General features: G+C 37.2%; 2 protein-coding genes across 5 annotated transcripts in view; one reads left to right on the top strand and one right to left on the bottom strand.

Annotated features, from left to right (window-relative positions):
• LOC142352998 (WD repeat and FYVE domain-containing protein 3-like) overlaps positions 1-18,603 on the top strand; it is a 249,253-nt gene that overhangs the window by 216,705 nt on the left and 13,945 nt on the right. For all 4 annotated transcript variants that reach the window (XM_075405173.1, XM_075405172.1, XM_075405174.1 and 1 more), the window contains 2 exons: positions 9,835-10,441; positions 15,826-16,575. In XM_075405173.1, the coding sequence (XP_075261288.1) occupies positions 9,835-10,441; positions 15,826-16,575 (1,357 nt within the window). The remainder of the gene's footprint in view (positions 1-9,834; positions 10,442-15,825; positions 16,576-18,603) is intronic.
• Positions 1-18,603, bottom strand: part of LOC142352999 (uncharacterized protein C05D11.1-like) — a 354,622-nt gene that overhangs the window by 326,647 nt on the left and 9,372 nt on the right. The gene's annotated exons all lie outside the window — the stretch shown is intronic.

Raw genomic sequence — 18,603 nt, 5'->3', positions numbered from 1 at the left:
AAACATAGCCGGTAGAATACCGGAAACAACTTTCCGGTATTCTACCGGCTATGTTTTTTTAGCAGAAGGCAAGTTTGTTCATGACTTGAATTTTGACTTCTCTCTGTTCGAGCATTTACCTCCGTTTTTGATTGTTGACTTCTGTTTTCGAACATTGGACTTTAACAGTAGCTTCGTTTGTAGTGTATAGTAATTAGGAACTGCTGGTAATCTTCAAGGTGAAGAGGCCATTTTGAGATTTTTTGTTCCTATAGAAGTCACCCCTAATTATCTAAACTACACCGCACACCCCCCCCAACACCTAACTCTCCCCCCAACTTACCCCCACCTACCCCTACCTCCCTTCACCTGGCTACCCCCACCAACTACCCCAGCACTACCCACCTCCCTAACCTATCTATCCACCCACCCCCACCTGGCTCACCCCGCACCTAAAAAATTGTCGGCATTTTTAAACACTTTAATGTGGTTTGTTGGGCTACTTTTGTTTTTTCTCTTGTCTGTCTTGATGTTTTGATTTCGCTAAGGTTAGGTTAGAGATTATAATGCACGACGATTCGAGTCGTTTCCGGTTTTCTACCGGCTCTGTTTTTTTTAAGCAGAAAGCAAGTTTGTTGATGACTTGAATTTTGATTTCTTTCTTTTCGAGCATTTACCTCCGTTTTTGATTGTTGACTTTTTTTCGAACATTGGACTTTAACAGTAGCTTCGTTTGTAGTGTATAGTAATTAGGAACTGCTGGTAATCTTTAAGGTGAAAAGGCCATTTTGAGATTTTTTGTTCCTATAGAAGTCACCCCTAATTATCTAAACTACACCGCACACCCCCCCCCCCCCCCAACACCTACCTCTCCTCCCAACTTACCCCCACCTACCCCTACCCCCTCCCTTCACCTGGCTACCCCCACCAACTACCCCAGCACTACCCACCTCCCTAACCTATCTATCCACCCACCCCCACCTGGCTCACCCCGCGCCCAAAAAATCGTCGGCATTTTTAAAACACTTTAAAGTGTTTTGTTGGGCTACTTTTGTTTCTTTCCCTTTTCTATTTAAAGTTCTGATTTTGGTAAGGTTAGGTTAGAGATTTTAATGCACGACTATTCGAGTCTTTTCCGGTATTCTACCGGTTTTGTGTTTATTAGCAGAAAGCAAGTTTGTTCATGACTTGAGTTTTGACTTCTTTCTGTTCGAGCACTTACCTCCGTTTTTGATTGTTGAATTATGTTTTCGAACATTGGACTTTAACAGCAGCTTGGTTTGTAATGTATGGTAATTAGGAACTGCTGGTAATGTTCAAGCTGAAGAGGTCATTTTGAGATTTTTTGTTCCCATACAAGTCACCCTAATTATCTAAACTACACCGTACAAACCCCCCGCCCCTACCACCTATCTACCCCCCCCCGCAACACCTACCTACCCCCCCACCGCCCCCGCACCCCTTAACTTACCCCCACCTTCCCCTACCCCCACTTTACCTACCTGGCTACCCCCACCTACCCCCACAACTACCCCAGCACTACCCAACTCCCCAACCTATCTACCCATCCACCCACTTACCTACCCCCCGCCCCAACTTACCCCCCTCTTACTACTACACCCAAACTACGCCCTCCCTTCACCTAACTACCCCCACTTCCGCCAAATACCCCAGCACTACCCAACTCGCAAGCCTATCTACCGAGCCACCCCACCTAGCTCACCCGTACCTTTAAAATTGTCGGCATTTTTTAAAACACTTTAATGTGGTTTGTTGGGCTACTTTTGTTTTTCTCTTGTCTATTTTGATGTTCTGATTTCGTTAAGGTTAGGTTAGAGATTTTACTGCAGGACGATACCAGTCGTTTTCGGTATTCTACCGGCTATGTTTTTTTAGCAGAAAGCAAGTTTGTTCAAGAATTGAATTTTGACTTCTTTCTGTTCGAGCACTTACCTCCGTTTTTGATTGTTGACTTTTGTTTTTGAGCATCGGACTTTAACAGCAGCTTGGTTTGTAATGTATGGTAATTAGGAACTGCTGGTAATGTTCAAGTTGAAGAGGTCATTTTGAGAATTTTTGGTTCCTATACAAGTCACCCTAATTATCTAAACTACACCGTACAAACCCCCCGCCCCTATCACCTATCTACCCCCCCAACACTTTTCTACCACCCCCACCGCCCCCGCCCCTCCCCCAACTTACCCCACCTTCCCCTACCCCCTCACTTTACCTGGCTACCCCCACCTACCCCCACAACTACCCCAGCACTACCCACCTCCCCAACCTATCTACCCACCCACCCACTTACCTACCCCCCACCCCCACCCCAACTTACCCCCACTTACTACTACTACCCCCAAACTACCACCTCCCTTCACCTAACTACCCCCACTTCCCCAACTACCCCAGTACTACCCACCTCCCCAGCCTATCTACCAACCCACCTAGCTCCCCCCGCACCTTAAAAATTGTCGGCCTTTTTAAAACGCTTTAATGTGGTTTGTTGGGCTACTTTTGTTTTTCTCTTGTCTATTTTGATGTTCTGATTTCGTTAAAGTTAGGTTAAAGATTTTACTGCAGGACAATTCCAGTCGTTTTCGGTATTCTACCGGCTATGTTTTTTTAGCAGAAAGCAAGTTTGTTCAAGACTTGAATTTTGACTTCTTTCTGTTCGAGCAATTACCTCCGTTTTTGATTGTTGACTTATGTTTTCGAGCATTGGACTTAAACAGCAGCTTCGTTTGGTAATGTTGTAATGTATAATAATTAGGAACTGCTGGTAATGTTCAAGCTGAAGAGGTTATTTTGAGATTTTTTGTTCCTATACAAGTCAACCTAATTATGTAAACTACACCGTACAAACCCCCCACCCCCACCACCTATCTACCCGCCAACACTTACCTACCCCACCTCACCGCCCCCGCACCTCCCCCCAAATTACCCGCCACCTACCCCTACCCCTCCCTTCACCTGGCTACCCCCACCTACCCCCACAACTACCCCAGCACTACCCACCTCCCCAACCTCTTTACCCACCCACCCACTTATCTACCCCCCAACACCTACCTACCCCGCCCCAACTTACCCCCCCCCCCAACCCTACCCCCAAACTACCCCCTCCCTTCACCTAACTACCCCCGCTCCCCCCCCCCCCCCCACAACTACCCCAGCACTACCCACCTCCCCAACCTATCTACTCACCCACCCCAACTAGCTCCCCACGCACCTAAGAAATTGAATTTTTAAAATACTTTGTGGTTTGTTGGGCTACGTTTGTTGTTTTTTGCTCTTGTCTATTTTGATGTTCTGATTTTGGTACGGTTAGGTCAGAAATTATGATGCACGACGATTCGAGTCGTTTCCGGTATTCTACAGGCTGTTTTTTATGCGATTTCATGCTTGACCGATTATTTGAGTTTCGAGTTTTTGAGTTTTCGTCCTCAAAAACAGGTAAGATAGGTAGCGTCCAGTGGGCATTAAGTGCTTTTAGAGTTTTTCAGCTCTTTTTCAGCTCAAACTTATTTGGTGACTTATACTTATTGTGTAACGGGCGGTTCTTAGAGGTTGAAGACAACCCCACTGTTGACCCCCCCCCCTCCCCCACTTTTGCCTCCCAACCCCCCTTCCCCACCGCGCTGTTTCTCCGCACCCCAGAGTTCCACCACCCCCTCTCTCCCCATCAGCCCCCGGTGTCCCCCCGTGGCTAGCTACTGACGAAGAACCGCTTGCTGAAAACGCAAATTTATGTTTTGCAATTTTTTTCAAGCTTTTCAAAAATTTTGATGTTTATCAGCCCTAGGTGTCAAGGAATTGATAACAGGTTACTTCGTAGTTGCTAGTGGTAGTGGAATGGTTTCTTCTTTTTGGAGTCACGAATTTAAGCAATTTTTTGACGAAATTTGCATTTTTTTTTTCAAATTTTGACATTTTTTTTTCTTTTCAGGTCTTTCAAGACCCAGGGGCCAAAACACATCCTGAGAAATTGGATAATAAGTTAGTGACAAATTTTTATTGGACATGGAATAGTTTTTCAACTGTTTAATGTCACAAATTTTAGAACTTTTTTTCGAGTTTTTTTGAAAATTTTTGTCGGTTTTTAGGATTTTTCAGTCTCAAGAGCCAAGAAACTCCCTCTAGGGTTTGAAAATAGGTGACTGTATAATTTCTAGCTTAACTGAAATTTCTTGCAAGATTTCAATATCACGATTTTTAGCATATATTTTTTTAATGTTTGCCATTTTTTTTCAATTTTTTGACCTTTATAGTCATTATTCAGGTTTTCTGAACCTCAAGGGACCGAAAACCTCCGTTAAGGTTTGATAATAAGTTACTGAAAAATTTCTGAAGTTTCTGAACCTGAAGGGACCGAAACCTCCGTTAGGGTTTGATAATAAGTTACTGAAAAATACTGAGTCATGGAATAATTTTCAACTTTTTAGCATCACAAGTTCTAGCTTTTTTTTTTTCTAAAACTTGCATTTTTTTCAAGTTTTTTGAAATTTTTTGTCATTTTTTAGGTTTCTGTAGCCTCGAGATCCACGTAACTTCCTCTAGGTTTTAATAATATGTTAGTGCACAGTTTATAGATGTAATGGAATGTTCTTCAAGATTTTAATGTCACGAATTTAACCAATTTTTTTAAAATATTTGAAATTTTACTGTTTTTGAATTTTTTCCGGCACCAGAGGCCCTGGGACCTCCTCCGGGGTTTAATAATACGCTTTTGCATAGTTTCCAGAGTTAATGGTATAGTGATCAACCTCTTTTATCACTCCACTTTTAGTAATTTTTGGATAAAATTTAAGCTTTTCAAATTTTTGGAAAATTTTTTTGTTCCAAATGTATGGATCATTGTGAGCCTGTGAAAATATGTCATTATTTCAGGCTTGAAACAGGTATGGTGGATAGTCTTTTGAGACTTTGAAATGGTTCTTCAGATAATAATATCTTGAATTTTAGCAAAATTTTATTAAAATTTGCAATTTTTTCCAAAAATTATCAATATTTTTTTGTCCTTTTCGACGACCATTACTGGTCAACGAAGCCTTTCAAGTCTCGGAGATGAGTTATTTCACAGAACTTTGGAGACAAAAAATAGTTTTGAACTTTTTTTCTGCAAAATTTTGGATTTAGCCATTTTCAGTTCTTTTCTCTATTTTTTTATTAACAAGGCTGGAAAACTAAATTTTGCTGTCTCTTTTTCTCTTTGTCGGTTAGGGTTCCTTTCCTTTTCTTTCTCGTTCACTTTTTATCTCTCACTCTATCTCTGCCTCTCTCTTTTTGTTGATGCCGTATCTCAGCTGCTGTTATTTGGCGTAATGTCATCATGTCTGATCCTCATTAACAATGAGTTATAGTAGAAATGGTTTATTTTAATTATAAACTATCTAACATGCACTCTTTAGGAAATCATTTTTAATTGCTCTCAAGAGCAATTTGTAGCAAATATATTAAACCTGTTTGTCTCTTTTTTGCAATTTATTCTTCACCGATTTTCATCTGACCCACTTGACTTTCGTCTTCAGAAACTGGATAGAGTAAGCCCAGAGGTCACTAAGCCCTTGCTAGTTGCTGCTGACGAGGCCAACCGCTCGCCGGTCGTTTGAGAGCTATTCACCCGACGTTAGTCGGTTATGTTTCCAATTCAAAGAATTTGAATTGTATTGGGGTGCTGTCTTTTTTTAAGATCTGTGCATACATTTTCATGATTTTTGAATTTAAATTGGAGTAGGGATTTTGGTCGCGCCCAAACGGGAAGTGGAGCAAAAAAGCGAGTAGTTTTGCTGTGGGAAATTTTTTTGCTCTAATTTTAAAGTAGAGGGCGAATACGGTGTTTGAACAAAATTTCGCTTTCTCGGTAGTGGTCCATTCGCTTTCGTGATGTACATTTACTAGTTAAAGATCAGTAGTGTGCATCCAAGTAGTGCCGAACGTATATGCCTTATTTTCTTAATATTAGAGTCTGGTCAATCTGTCTATCTTATTTCTTTAGATGTTTCAATTCATGGAAGGCAACAAGCGTCTATCGGTACTATTTTCCGGCAATCTGCCGGCTATGTTAAGATCTGTTCACACATTTTATTATTTTTGAGGTCAATTTGGAGTAGATATTTTGGTCACGCCGAAACAGGAAGTGAAGCAAAAAAGCGAGTGGTTTTGTGGCATGAAATTTTTCCTCTAATTCTAAAGTAGAGTGAGAAATCGGCGTTTGAACAAAAATTTGCATTCTCGCTAGTGGCTTTTTGTTGACATGCGGCATTTTCACTTTGATTTTTTTGTTTTTTTTCAATTTTTTTTATCGTATTTTTTCAAATGGTTTTCTCAATCCATTAACATCTCATTCTAGGCCTGTTTTTTGTTTGATTCAAATTTCCATTTCTCGCTAGTGGTTTTTTTACATGCAGTTTTTTAATATTCGTTTTCTGTTTTTTTATTTTGATCTGATTTTTTTAGAATTGGTTTTTAAAATTCACTCATTCTCCGTTCTAGTTCGTTTTTCTTTAGCCGATGAAAGTTCCTTGAATGGTACTTCAGGATTTGTCCTGCTGTTGTTTATCAATTTTAGTGGAGTAAATTTTGAAGCCGGAAATGAAACACGTGAAAAAATTTGGGAGTGATTTTTTTTACTGATTAAGATGAAGACTGGAGCGAAAAGAGTTATTTTTGTTCATTTCGCTGTTTTCAAGAGAGCGAGAAATTGAGTTGTGAGAAAAAAATTGTTAGCGAGCGAAGTTTCCTGTTCACGTGCGGCATTTTAAAGCAGTTTCTTTCATTTTTTGTTTAGAGGTTTACTTATGATTTTGTTTCATTTATATGCTGGTTTTGGTAGTGGTTTGAAGGTTTCTGGTGGAAATTCATTTGAGTTTTATGCTAATTTGAAGGTTTTTCATCTTTTTCGCTGTTTTTCGGGCTTATTTGTTTTTTTTGACGGTTGTTCTGTTTTACTGGTTCAAATGGGTATTGAAAAGACGCCTTTTACTTGAGCAAATTATAGACAACAATTAGACTGCTATGACTTGCCTATTGTTTTGCGAGCATCTTGATACTTTATTGGCTGAAAGGAATTTTTCTTTGGATATATATGCTTTTGTAATATTAATATATTTTCCAGTTTTTCAGTGCAAGTAGTTTTTAAGAGTTTTTTTCATAATTTGGCCTCAAGTATTTTTAAATTCACATTAGTGGTTTTTAGTATGTATTAGTTGTTTTGCTGAAGTTATTTTGGCAAAGATAGTTTTTTCGGGATCTCAATTTATAAGAAAATTGGTCAGACTTTTTAATGAGATTTTAACAGATTTGATTTTTTATTTTCACAAGCGTTTTTTCTTTCATGGTTTGGTTTCAAGATAATCATAATTTAGTGGAGGCACGTTTTGTCTTATGAGTAGTGGGATGGCCTTTAAATGGTTTTCCACCTCGGGTCGTTTCCGGAATTCTTCCGGCTATGGTTTAAAAGCGAGAGATTTTGCTGCGTGAATTAGCTCTCAATTTCAAGTAGAGTGAGAAAACGGTGTTTGAACAAAATTTTCGCTTTCTCGCTAGTGGTTTTGTTTCACATGTGGCAATTTCACTTTGATTTTCACTGTTTTTTCAATTTTTTGGATCGGATGTTTTTCTAAATATTTTCTCCAATCCATTCATAGTTCATTCTAGGCCTAGATTTTTGTTTTAACCAAATTTCCATTTCTCGCTAAGGTTTTTTTGTTCACATGCTGCATTTTGACATTGATTTTTTTAAATTTCTTTTGATATGTTTTTAGAAATGGTTTTCCCAATTTGATAAAATTTGCTTTCTCAAGTTTCTTGAAAACATTTGCTTTATTCAGTTTTTCTTCCCCCAGTTGCCAGGTAACCTCCTCCAGGGTTTGATAGTATGTTATTACGTAGTTGCTAAGAGGCAATGGAATGGTTTTCAACATTTTAATAGAACGAATTTTTTTTTTGGAATTTAAATTTTTTAAAAAAAATTATTGCCTATCGATCATTGAGCCAATTAATTTTTCAAGGGTTGAAATTAGGTCACCGGATAGCCTCTAGAGACACAGAAATTATTCTGAAGATATTAATTTTGCAATTGTCAGCTATAATTTGTAGTTTGCAATTGAATTCATTTTAAAAAAAGATTTCTGTCATTTTCTGAGTTAGTCGATCTTCAAGGGCAAATGAATTTTCTTCAGGTCTTGCAGATGTAGTCCTGGACCTATTAAAGAAACAAATTTTTTTTGAACATGTTTCTGAAATAGTAATATTTAAAGGGTTCGAGTTTTGTCTTCGGGGTAAAAGCTAATAGAGTTTTAGCAATGAGTATATTTTTAGTTTATTTTTTTGATTATTTTAGTTTCTCAACTTTTTGAGATGATAATGGGTGTGTTTTGGCTGGCATTGTTCAATTGAACTGCTTGTCAGGTCGAGTACTTCATTCAATTCTTTGTATTTCATTCAATTCTTTGGATTATATTTCAGGACTTGTCCTGCTATGTTTTTGCAATCCAAAGAATTTGAATTGTAATTGGGCGCTGTCTTTTTTTTAAGATCTGTTCACAGATTTTCATGATATTTGAAGTCAACTTGGAGTAGTGTTTTTGGTCACGCCAAAACAGGAAATGGAGCGAAAAAACGAGTGGTTTTGCGGCGTGAATTGTTTTGCTTTAATTTTTAAGTAGAGTGAGAAAACGGTGTTGGAACAAAAATAAGCTTTCTCGCTAGTGGTTTTTGTTTACATGGGGCAATTTCACTTTGGTTTTTAATGTTTTTTTTTTCAATTTTTTGGATTGGATTTTTTCTGAATGGTTTTCCAATCCATTGATAGTTCATTCTAGGCCTAGTTTTTTTGTTTTAACCAAATTTCCATTTCTCGCTAGTGTATTTTTGTTCACCTACAGCATTTTGTGGCATTTTGACATTGATTTTGTTTTTTCTTTCAATTTTTTTGATCTGATTTTTTAGAAATGGTTTTCCCAATTCACTCATAGTCTGTTCTAGGTCTGTTTTTGTGTTTAGTCATTGAAAATTCTTTGAATTGCACGTGAGGGTGTTTCCTGCTATGTTTTATACTTCGTTGGATAAAAATTTTTCGCTTTACCTTAGTTCACAGCTTGTTCAACATTTTGCTTGAAATCCTTTTGACTTGTCTAGGCTAGTTTCACTTTTCTCTCATTCTGCTAAAAGTGCTTTTTGACACCAATTGCTCAACAAATTAATTCCAAATGAACAGAGTGAGTATCAAAAAAAGGAAATCAAAAATAGAAACGGGATAAACTCTAAAGCCCAATTTTAGATGCCCGTTTCTCGAACTTTGTTCTTAGTTACCATCTCTAATGTTTATTGGTATTGATACTAGCCCCTCTGTCGTCTCACTACGAAGAAGGAGTATGTTCAGATCCAAAATAGCCATCAAAATAGTTTGAACTTTGAAATTGTTTGTCAAAATCATTTTTTCATTAATTTTTTTCTCTTCTTGCAATCCCAATCCTGGTTATGGCAATCAACGGCGGCTATTTTCCGGCGATCTGCCGGGTATGTTTATAGTTAAGCTGCTTCAGTCATTTTTAAAACTCAGTATTGTGTAGGTACGTTGCTAGCTTTATACGCTGTTTTGCAGTTATAATTGGCAATCTGCCGGCTAAAAAAGTAACACAATATCAGAGAATTGACCCTTAGGCTTAGGGTTTTGACGGATATCATACCAGCCCTGTCATGTGACCTACCCACACAAACAGCGGGTCTTCAATTTGTTGGCAGATTGAAAATTGTCAGCTAACGAAAATTGTTATAGTTGTAAGAAACGTGAATGAGGTATAGTTAGTCGTTCAGAGAAGTCAGACTTGATATGAAGTTTGTTTTGATGTGTAACAGGAGTGTTGTTCCCACCAAACATTTCATACAACCAGTGTGCAAATCAGAGAGTGAAACAGAATCTGCTGGACCTACTGTGTGGCATCGTTATACAGAGCACTCTCTACCCTTTGCCACAGAAGTCGCTTCCAGTATTCGACATCATACTCGACTCCTGTCCAGTTTTCACAGACAACACTGAGTCCAGTTCCAGCAGCACTAGTACATCAGTTGGAGACAGGTCTTTGAAGCGGTCAAAGTTAGAGAAGAAGATATTCACCACAGACTTAACGCATAATGTGATGGAATATGTGATCAAAGCCGAGATCATGAACCCCAGCGCCGCTGCTTTGCCATTTACACCTGGCGGGAATCCTCAACATATTCCGAGTCATTTAGTCTACTTGTGTAACCGATTCGTTGATTTGTTATGGCAGGAGATGTTGAATAAAACGCCGTCAGAGGTTATCGAGTTCCTATGTCGACTAATTCAACAGTCAGATTTTCAAGGTTCCCAACCTGAGGTGGGCTTTTTCTCATCGCTTAACCGCGCCCTGATTTACGACTTGACTAAACTGCCTAACGATCAGCTGTTAGATCAGATGGGAACCCTAGAATGCTTCAGAAAGTAAGTGTCAACAATTAATGCGCCCATTATTGCCGACCATAATTTTATTGCTCTCAAGCAAAATTTCCAGCATGTGCATGGGTCCTGTAGATCTGGGTCCTGATTGAGTTTACTTAAGATATTAAGGATTTTGACAACATCTGGTTTTTTCTCTGAGTTGCAATCTGGAGGAACCTCTACATTGTTTGAAGGGCAGTTCTTAGAGCTCGAGTCCTACTTAGCCCCGATTCCACCCCCCCCCCCACTACACCCCGTACTCCAGACCTCCGCCTCATTCCCCACTTGACACCTGCTCCACCGTCCTGTAAGCTAAGACTATTCTTCCTAGGCCACGCTAGCTACTAACGAAGTTAGCTGCTCGGTAGTTATTTGAGAGCAATTTGCCGGATGGTTCTTTTTTTGTTCTTTGTACTAACCCCTTTATCCTCTCATTAAAAAGTAATACATCGCCTAGCTACCTAATAAAATTCTACCAACTATTTTCAATAGCTCTCGGGTGAAGTTTGAAGCAGTTATTTTAATTTTGTGTGTCTTTTTATGCAAAGTTTTTGCTTGGCGGTTTTCTTCTAGAACTTTCTTTTGATTTCACTTCTTGCTTTTTACGCTAGACTTTTTGATTTCTGATGAGTGACTTCAATTTCCAGCATTCGGAAGATCAGAGTTTTGCTGAAATAAAAGCGATTGAGGGCCGTGCGTAGCCCTTGTAGCTTTGTGGTTACTGTCCAAGACCCGCAGAGTTCAGTGTTCCGATAGGTTTAGGGTTCGAAGCCCTCCCCAAGTTTGTGCATCATGAATGTTTTTCTAATATATGTCCCCGTCTAATTTGTACATATTCTAAATTGTGAGTTATTCATCTGACGTTTATGTTTAATAGCCGCCCTCATCTTCTCAGCCGGCTATTATTGCGCTCATATTTTTTTTTTACTTCGTCAAACTTTTTTTCGCTTTACCATTTTGCCGCTTTTTCGACATTTTGCGTGAAATCTTTTTGACTTCTCTAGGCTAGTTTCTCTCTTCTCTCATTCTGCTAAAAGTGAATTTGAGCATCAGTTGCTAAGCAAAGCAATTCAAAATGAACAGAGTCGGTGTAAAAAATTGAAGTCAGAAATAGAAACGGGATAAACCCATAAAGCCCAATTTTAGATGCCCGCTATTTGAACGTCGTTCCTATAAGTCTTAGTTACCACCTCTAATGCTTATTGGTGTTGATAGTAGCCCCTGTAGCCTCTCTCTAAGAAACAGAAGTATGTTCAACTACGAAATGCCATCAAAAATCGGACTTAAAAAATATTTTTGTACAAAAATCTTTTTTTTTTCAATATATTCTATTCGTTCAATCCCAATCATGCTTATGGGAATCAACGGCGGCTATTTTCCGGCAATCTGCCGGGTATATGTTTATTAATTGCTCAAACAAATTTTGTTGCAATTATATTAGTCTCCTGGTCTATTTCGCAGCTATTTCGACAGTTCTTGCTTATTTCTTAGTGTAGTTTCAGAGACTTTGCCTGCAATAGGTCCCATAGCCAGAATATTGGTTCAAATCAAATTTTTTGTTGTTTGCTTTGCTATTTTTATTCAATTTGCTCGGAATTGGTGCTAGCAAATCAATCTGAAATTAAAGATGTCAGGGTTAAAAATTGAAGTCAAAGAAGAAACTGGATAAACCCATGGCGACCGTGTTTGGATGCCCGATTTTTAACTTTCTTTAATCTATGGATCTATATATGTTTAAATATTGACTTCAAACAAGATTTGTAGCAGTTATATTAGTTCTGGATTTTTATGCGTTTTCTAATTGCCGACTTTTTGCTTTGTCAGATCGTTTTTATCTACAGGTAAAGCCCAGAAGTCATTGATTTCTCTAAGAAACTTGCGGCTCACTAGTCGCTTATTATGCGAATTATCGAAACCTCATTGTTTGAAGGGCAGTTCTTAGAATTCGAGTCCTGCTTTATGTTTCACTTCTTGCTTTTTCACCCCTGATTTTTTGATTTTCGCTGAGTGACTTCGATTGTGAGCATTCGAAGCCCTTGTTACTGTCCTTGCATCCGAGAGGTTCAGGGTTTGAAGCTCTCCGCATGTTTTTGCATCATGAAAGTTTCTCTATTATATGCCCCCTTCTAAATTCTTTGCCCTGGTAGTCGCTAGAGAGAAAATCGTCCGACGTTAGTCCTTTTTGGTGTATTAATTGCTCTCAAACGAATTTTTAGCAATTATAATAGTCCCGCGTCTTTTTGTGCGGATTTTTTTAACCCATTTTTTATTAAGTGGAGCAGTAAGTAGGGCAAGAAGTTCTCTTAGAGCCGTTCGGCATACTAAACTAAGTGTGCGAATCAACGAAACTGTTTTGGAGACATGAATTCATAGTGTGAAGGGTGTTTTGAGTTTGACCCCACTCTGTCACTTACGCCACTCGACACCCCCCCCCCCCCACCACCACCACCCCACCGCCATCAGCACTCACCCGTCCACCATGCAGGAACCTGCAGATTTGCAAAGCCCCCCATCCAGCCCTAAAGCACGCTCTATAGCAAATATCTCTCAGTTGGCTACGGCCGGTCGTTTGAGAGGAATTTGCCCGACGTTAGTCGGTTATTTTCGTACACTTCTGGATGTTCAGAAAAATATTATTGTTCCGACCCCTCTTGAAGGCGAAGGAACTATATACTCAAACGGTTTTTTTTTGTTCAGTCAATTTTGGCCGATCGATATATTCATCGTAGAGAGTTGAGACTGGTATCATTAGAGAGCTTGTACAGTGTAGAATATGGAATTAAAAAGATTTTTTAATTTTCGTTTTTTATAGGGAGTTATCGAGGTTTAAATTTTGAGAAAATAGTGTGAATTCCGGCGAGAATTTATTCACTTTTTCCGGAATTTTTGAATAAAACTTCGCCAATTTTGCTAAAATTTGTTAATTTTTTTGAAAGTGTTGTTGAATTTTATTTGAAAAAACAAAAAAAATCAAAAAAATTATTGTAGGCATTTTTTATTATTTTTTTGTCAAAAATTCTGGCTAAATATGTCAAAATTAAGACTTTCTTCAAAAACAGCATGAAATAAGTTTCTTTAGTCCATTTTAATTAAATTTACAATTTACAGGAAGAACAGACCCAAACACCACTAACAGAAATTTTGTAGACTCAAAATGTGGCTTTTTTACTTCAAATTCCGTTGAGAGTGCTCTGTAATTAAAACTTTGCCGTTTTTTGCTAAATTTATTCGTCGATTATCAAAAACGCAGCATCTATTTTTGATTTTTTAGCTAACAAAAAAGCAATATCTGTAACATTCGAATAATTAAGTGTTGTTAAAGAACAAACAGCATTAGCAGGGCTAGTTTTTGACCAATCTTGAACTGGTATAATCCAAAAATAATTCGGATTGTAAACAGTCGATCTTTTTTATAAAAAATTCGATCTCTTCTACAATAATTAAATAACAGAACATGTCAAAAAAGCTCACTAATGATAGTTCCAATTGGGTTCCTAATTAGTTCCACATTATTTTACCTAGTTGATTACTTGAAAGCTTTTTTTCGTTTTGACTTTTAAAAGTATTTGTTTTTCAAATAAATAATGACTTATTGAACTTTTGCCTATTTTTCTCTTTTTTTTTTGGTCGCCTTGTAGCTTATTGTCTGCAATGAAAGAATGTTTTTTCTTTCTATTGAAATCAACTTCAATTTTTATTTTTATTGCGGTTTTACGTCTTAAGTTATGGCTACTGGCTTTGATACAATTAGATTTTAAATTTTCTTAATTTTTAGGTATTTGCCCACTTTTCATGTTTTTTAGTTTTGTCACATTATCACGTCATTGACAGTTCATATATCACATTATTGGCTTTCAAAATAAGGCACAATTGATATTATTAAAACGCTTCAAGATATAGATTATGATTTTAACGGCTTCGACACTACTTTCGCGAAGAATTTAATAGATTTTTTTAAATTGTCTTTAACTGCCGTTTTTACTTTGTCTTTTTAGTCGTATTAAATTTTACTGTACATTGACCCGGTTTTATTGCCTTTTCATGGAAGAATAGATGAGACGATATTCTGATTTTAGTAGATAGCTGATAGCTTTCATGACTCTGAAAACAATTGGTTTCCAAATTTAAAAAAAAACACTTTTTAGCTTTGCAATTTTGTTCCTTTTTTTGTCTGTTTGTTATCTAGTCTTGTTAATTACATGACATTATTGACATAACTATGTCAATAACATAATTATGACATTATTGTTGTCAAAGGAAGGTTTTAAAAGGGGATTAGTGTCACACAATCTAATGTTTTTAAAGAATTCGTTGACTTTACTGGCTTCAACACTAAAAATAAGTAAATTAGTTTTTGATTTTTGTCATGTTTGACGTTCTTTTTGTAGGCATATTCTGGATAATTGCAATTCTCATTGGCTTTTGTGGAAGATTATACGAACCTAATTTTTTTTATTCTGTAATTAATGGCGTTAATGTCTTTGGAAATATTTTTAAAAAAAAAATTAAAGTGTTACTTATTTTTGCATTTTGTTTTCCATTTTGTCTGTTTGTTACCTAGCTTCATTAATGAGAGGTCACATAATACATTATCGGTGGTTGCAGAAAGTGCAATTAAACACATTTTGATGGCCATAGTATGGCTTTACGGTTTCGAAAGCGTTTTCTGTCAATATTTGATTTTTTGTTTGTTCTCTTTGTTCTTTTTGTAACCGCGGAGAAAAAAATGAATACCGCAGCTCTTAATTCCCTCTATGGAAGCATTGATAATCGTACACCTATGGGATATTTAATTTGATTTCTAATGGTTTTCATTATTTCGAAATTAATTTTAAAAAAAGCGAATTTTTCAACTATACTGTTTTTGTTCTTTGTCTAATTGTTACCAAGCCTTTTTATTGACTACTCCCTTATCTTATCTGGTGAACTACAAGTTATTTTGTTTAATATCAGTTTTATCTGACGATATTTTGACTTTGTTATTAAGTTTTGTTTTTTAAAACGGACATGAAGTTTTTGATGTAATTAATTTTTGTTGTTGCTGTTGTTTGATTTTGCTGTTCGTCTTGACTCGCTTTCTTAATATTTGCACATCTCATCAATCTAATGCGCCATTTTTACTCCACCACAGTTATTTGCTTTGGAGACTTTCTTTTCGGTCATACACCAATTTTTTTTTTTAAATACTTGAATTTTTGGGGTTTTCTATGTTCCTCATTTGGTAGACAATCAAGCCAAAATTGTGGATGAGCGGGGTCGGAACCTTATGTGCGATCGCACATTACTGAGTCGGTTTGTCTAGTTTTATAAATAAATGTTTGATCAAAAATTGACCATGCAAATATTTTAAGCCATGATGTGTTTCAATTGTAATAAATTGTTTTCAGGTATGTGGGAAAACGAAAGTACATATTCGCGCCACTCAATAACGACTTGGCTTTTTTGGGAGCACTGTGTTGCAAAATCTTTAATGTTGTTTACTCCAGTAAAAACGCAAACAATCGTGATTTTGTACTGAATGGATGTCAGCGTCTTTGGGACACGATCATTGATAAGAAACGAGAACAGATTGAAAACATATTCAGAGTTAACTTGCCACCGAACAATACTCGAGTTGATGTTTCAACATTCGCCGATAAGTTCAGAGAAGCTTCTCAGAAGTACTGGACTAATTTCATCAAAGAAGAAGTTGACAGATCTCAGCAGGATCCCTTCACGTTGTTCACTCAACTTAATCAATCCAAGATTTCTCGATGGGGTGGCAGCTTGACTAAGGGCATTGCCAGTTTGACATCTAAGGGATCGATTAAGCAGTCTGGATCTACCGTAAAAACAAGTTCACGTGTTCCGGTAGATCTCGCTATTCATCACTGGATGTATAGCCACGTTCCTCTTGGATGTGAGAACATAACATCTGTTCAGTCACACCTGGAACAGCTGAAAAAGAATCTGGTCGAGTCCACACCTGTCGATGAGATTTTGAGCGACAGTTCCGCTCTTCTTGGGGAGAGAGGTATCTGGGGTCCAATTCACGCTAGTAGGTTTGACAAATGGACCCTGGATATGACAGAGGGACCTTGCAGGATGCGGAAACGAATGAAGCCTCATAACAATTTCTACACTTTGTTCCCATACAGGTTATTCGCAATTTTATCTGATTTTATTTGATGTTATTTGGATTTCTTGACGTCGGTGTTTTTCATTATTATAAGTTTGAATCATCGGAGCTAATTTGAAGGTAACACTATGAAGTTAACTTTTTTTAAAGGTTTACCAGGTGTGCATAACTTATGGACTACTATGATGACTCTTCTCTTTGTGCTTATTGCTCTATATTGTATACTGTGCTATGTCTGGGCTGTGGCTAAGGGCTAACCTATTATCAGACTTAGCTATCCGTGCACTTACCTTTCTGATAAAAGCTCTTCTTCAATGTGGTTTTTGCGAAAAGCTGTTCCGAGCGCGTGTCCTGTAAAACGTTCTATTTTCTTCGCAAACGTTTGCATTCTAGTTAATAGCCGCCCTCATCTTCTCAGCCGGCTATTATTGTGCTCGTATTTTTTTTTACAATTCAAAGAATTTGAATTGTATTGGGGCGCTGTCTTTTTTTTTAAGATCTGTTCACACATTTTCATGATTTTTGAAGTCAAATTGGAGTAGTGATTTTGGTCACTCCAAAACAGGAAATGGAGCGAAAAAGCGAGTGGTTTTGTGGCGTGAATTTTTTTCGCTCTAATTTTAAAGTAGAGTGCGAAAATGGTGTTTGAACAAAAATTCGGTTTCTCGGTAGTGGTTTTTTGTTCACATGCGGCAATTTCACTCTGATTTTTACTGTTTTTTCGATTTTTTGGATCGGATTTTTTTCTAAATGGTTTTCCCAATCCATTCACAGCTCATTCTAGGCCTAGTTTTTTGTTTGAATTAAATTTTCATTTCTCGCTAGTGTTTTTTTGTTCACATGCGGCATTTTGACATTGATTTTTTGTTTTTTTTCTTATTTTTTGATCTGATTTTTTTAAAAATGGTTTTCTCAATTCACTCATAGTCCATTCTATGTCTAGTTTTTCTGTTTAGTCAATGAAAATTCTTTGAATTGTACGTCAGGACTTGTCCTGCTATGTTTTTTTACTTCGTCAAACTTTTTTTCGCTTTACCATTTTGCCGCTTTTTCGACATTTTGCGTGAAATCTTTTTGACTTCTCTAGGCTAGTTTCTCTCTTCTCTCATTCTGCTTAAAGTGAATTTGAACATCAGTTGCTCAGCAAAGCAATTCAAAATGAATAGAGTCGGTATAAAAAATTGAAGTCAGAAATATAAGTCGTTCCTATAAGTCTTAGTTACCACCTTTAATGCTTATTGGTGTTGATAGTGGCCCCTGTAGCCTCTCTCTCTAAGAAACAGAAGTATGTTCAACTACGAAATGCCATCAAAATAAATCGAACTCAAAAATATTTTTGTACAAAAATCTTTTTCAATATATTCTATTCGTTCAATCCCAATCATGCCTATTGGAATCAACGGCGGCTATTTTCCGGCAATCTGCCGGGTATGTTTTAATTGAAGCAGTTATTTGCGGTGAGCAGGTTAAAGAATTGCGTATATCAATATATCAGACATGCTATAATTTTACAAAAAATTTTAACCAATCAAATTTCAGCGCATCGTCATGGGTATTTGTTGAGAGGTTGCTAATATGAGCGAGGTTTTAGAACACCTCGGAAAATTCAATCGTGTGAGATAAAATCAATCATCTTTGATAGGCTGCTCGTAATATGGATAGCACTGCATAACCTAACCTCTATGATTTTTGAATTGTAATGTTAGTCTTACTGAAATGTGTTATGATGTTGCAGTTTCATCGGGTTGGTATTGTCATGTGGCCATGCAATTATAGTTCAACTTCTGAATAAGTTTGCTCAATATTTGATTGAACTGTTTCCTTTTAAGTTGAAAAAACGGAGTTTCTTCTCTGCTTCAAGTACTGCTACTCCCACACTTCTTACTTCCGTCTAATTGCCAAACTTTCAGCCGATAAATCTTGAAGAATGTGACGCCAAATCTTAAAAAAGTAGGGATTAGCTAAAATTTTAGAAATTTAAATCAATTTTTCGCAACAATTTGGAGACCCAAAAGCTATTTTGAAAGACCTGAATTGAGAGCTGACA

The sequence above is a fragment of the Convolutriloba macropyga genome, chromosome 14 (genome assembly GCF_964194025.1).
Source record: "Convolutriloba macropyga chromosome 14, txConMacr16.3, whole genome shotgun sequence".
Lineage (NCBI taxonomy): Eukaryota > Metazoa > Xenacoelomorpha > Acoela > Convolutidae > Convolutriloba > Convolutriloba macropyga.
Note: the sequence above shows the minus strand (reverse complement) of the source record. Positions and strands in the feature narration are given on the sequence as shown.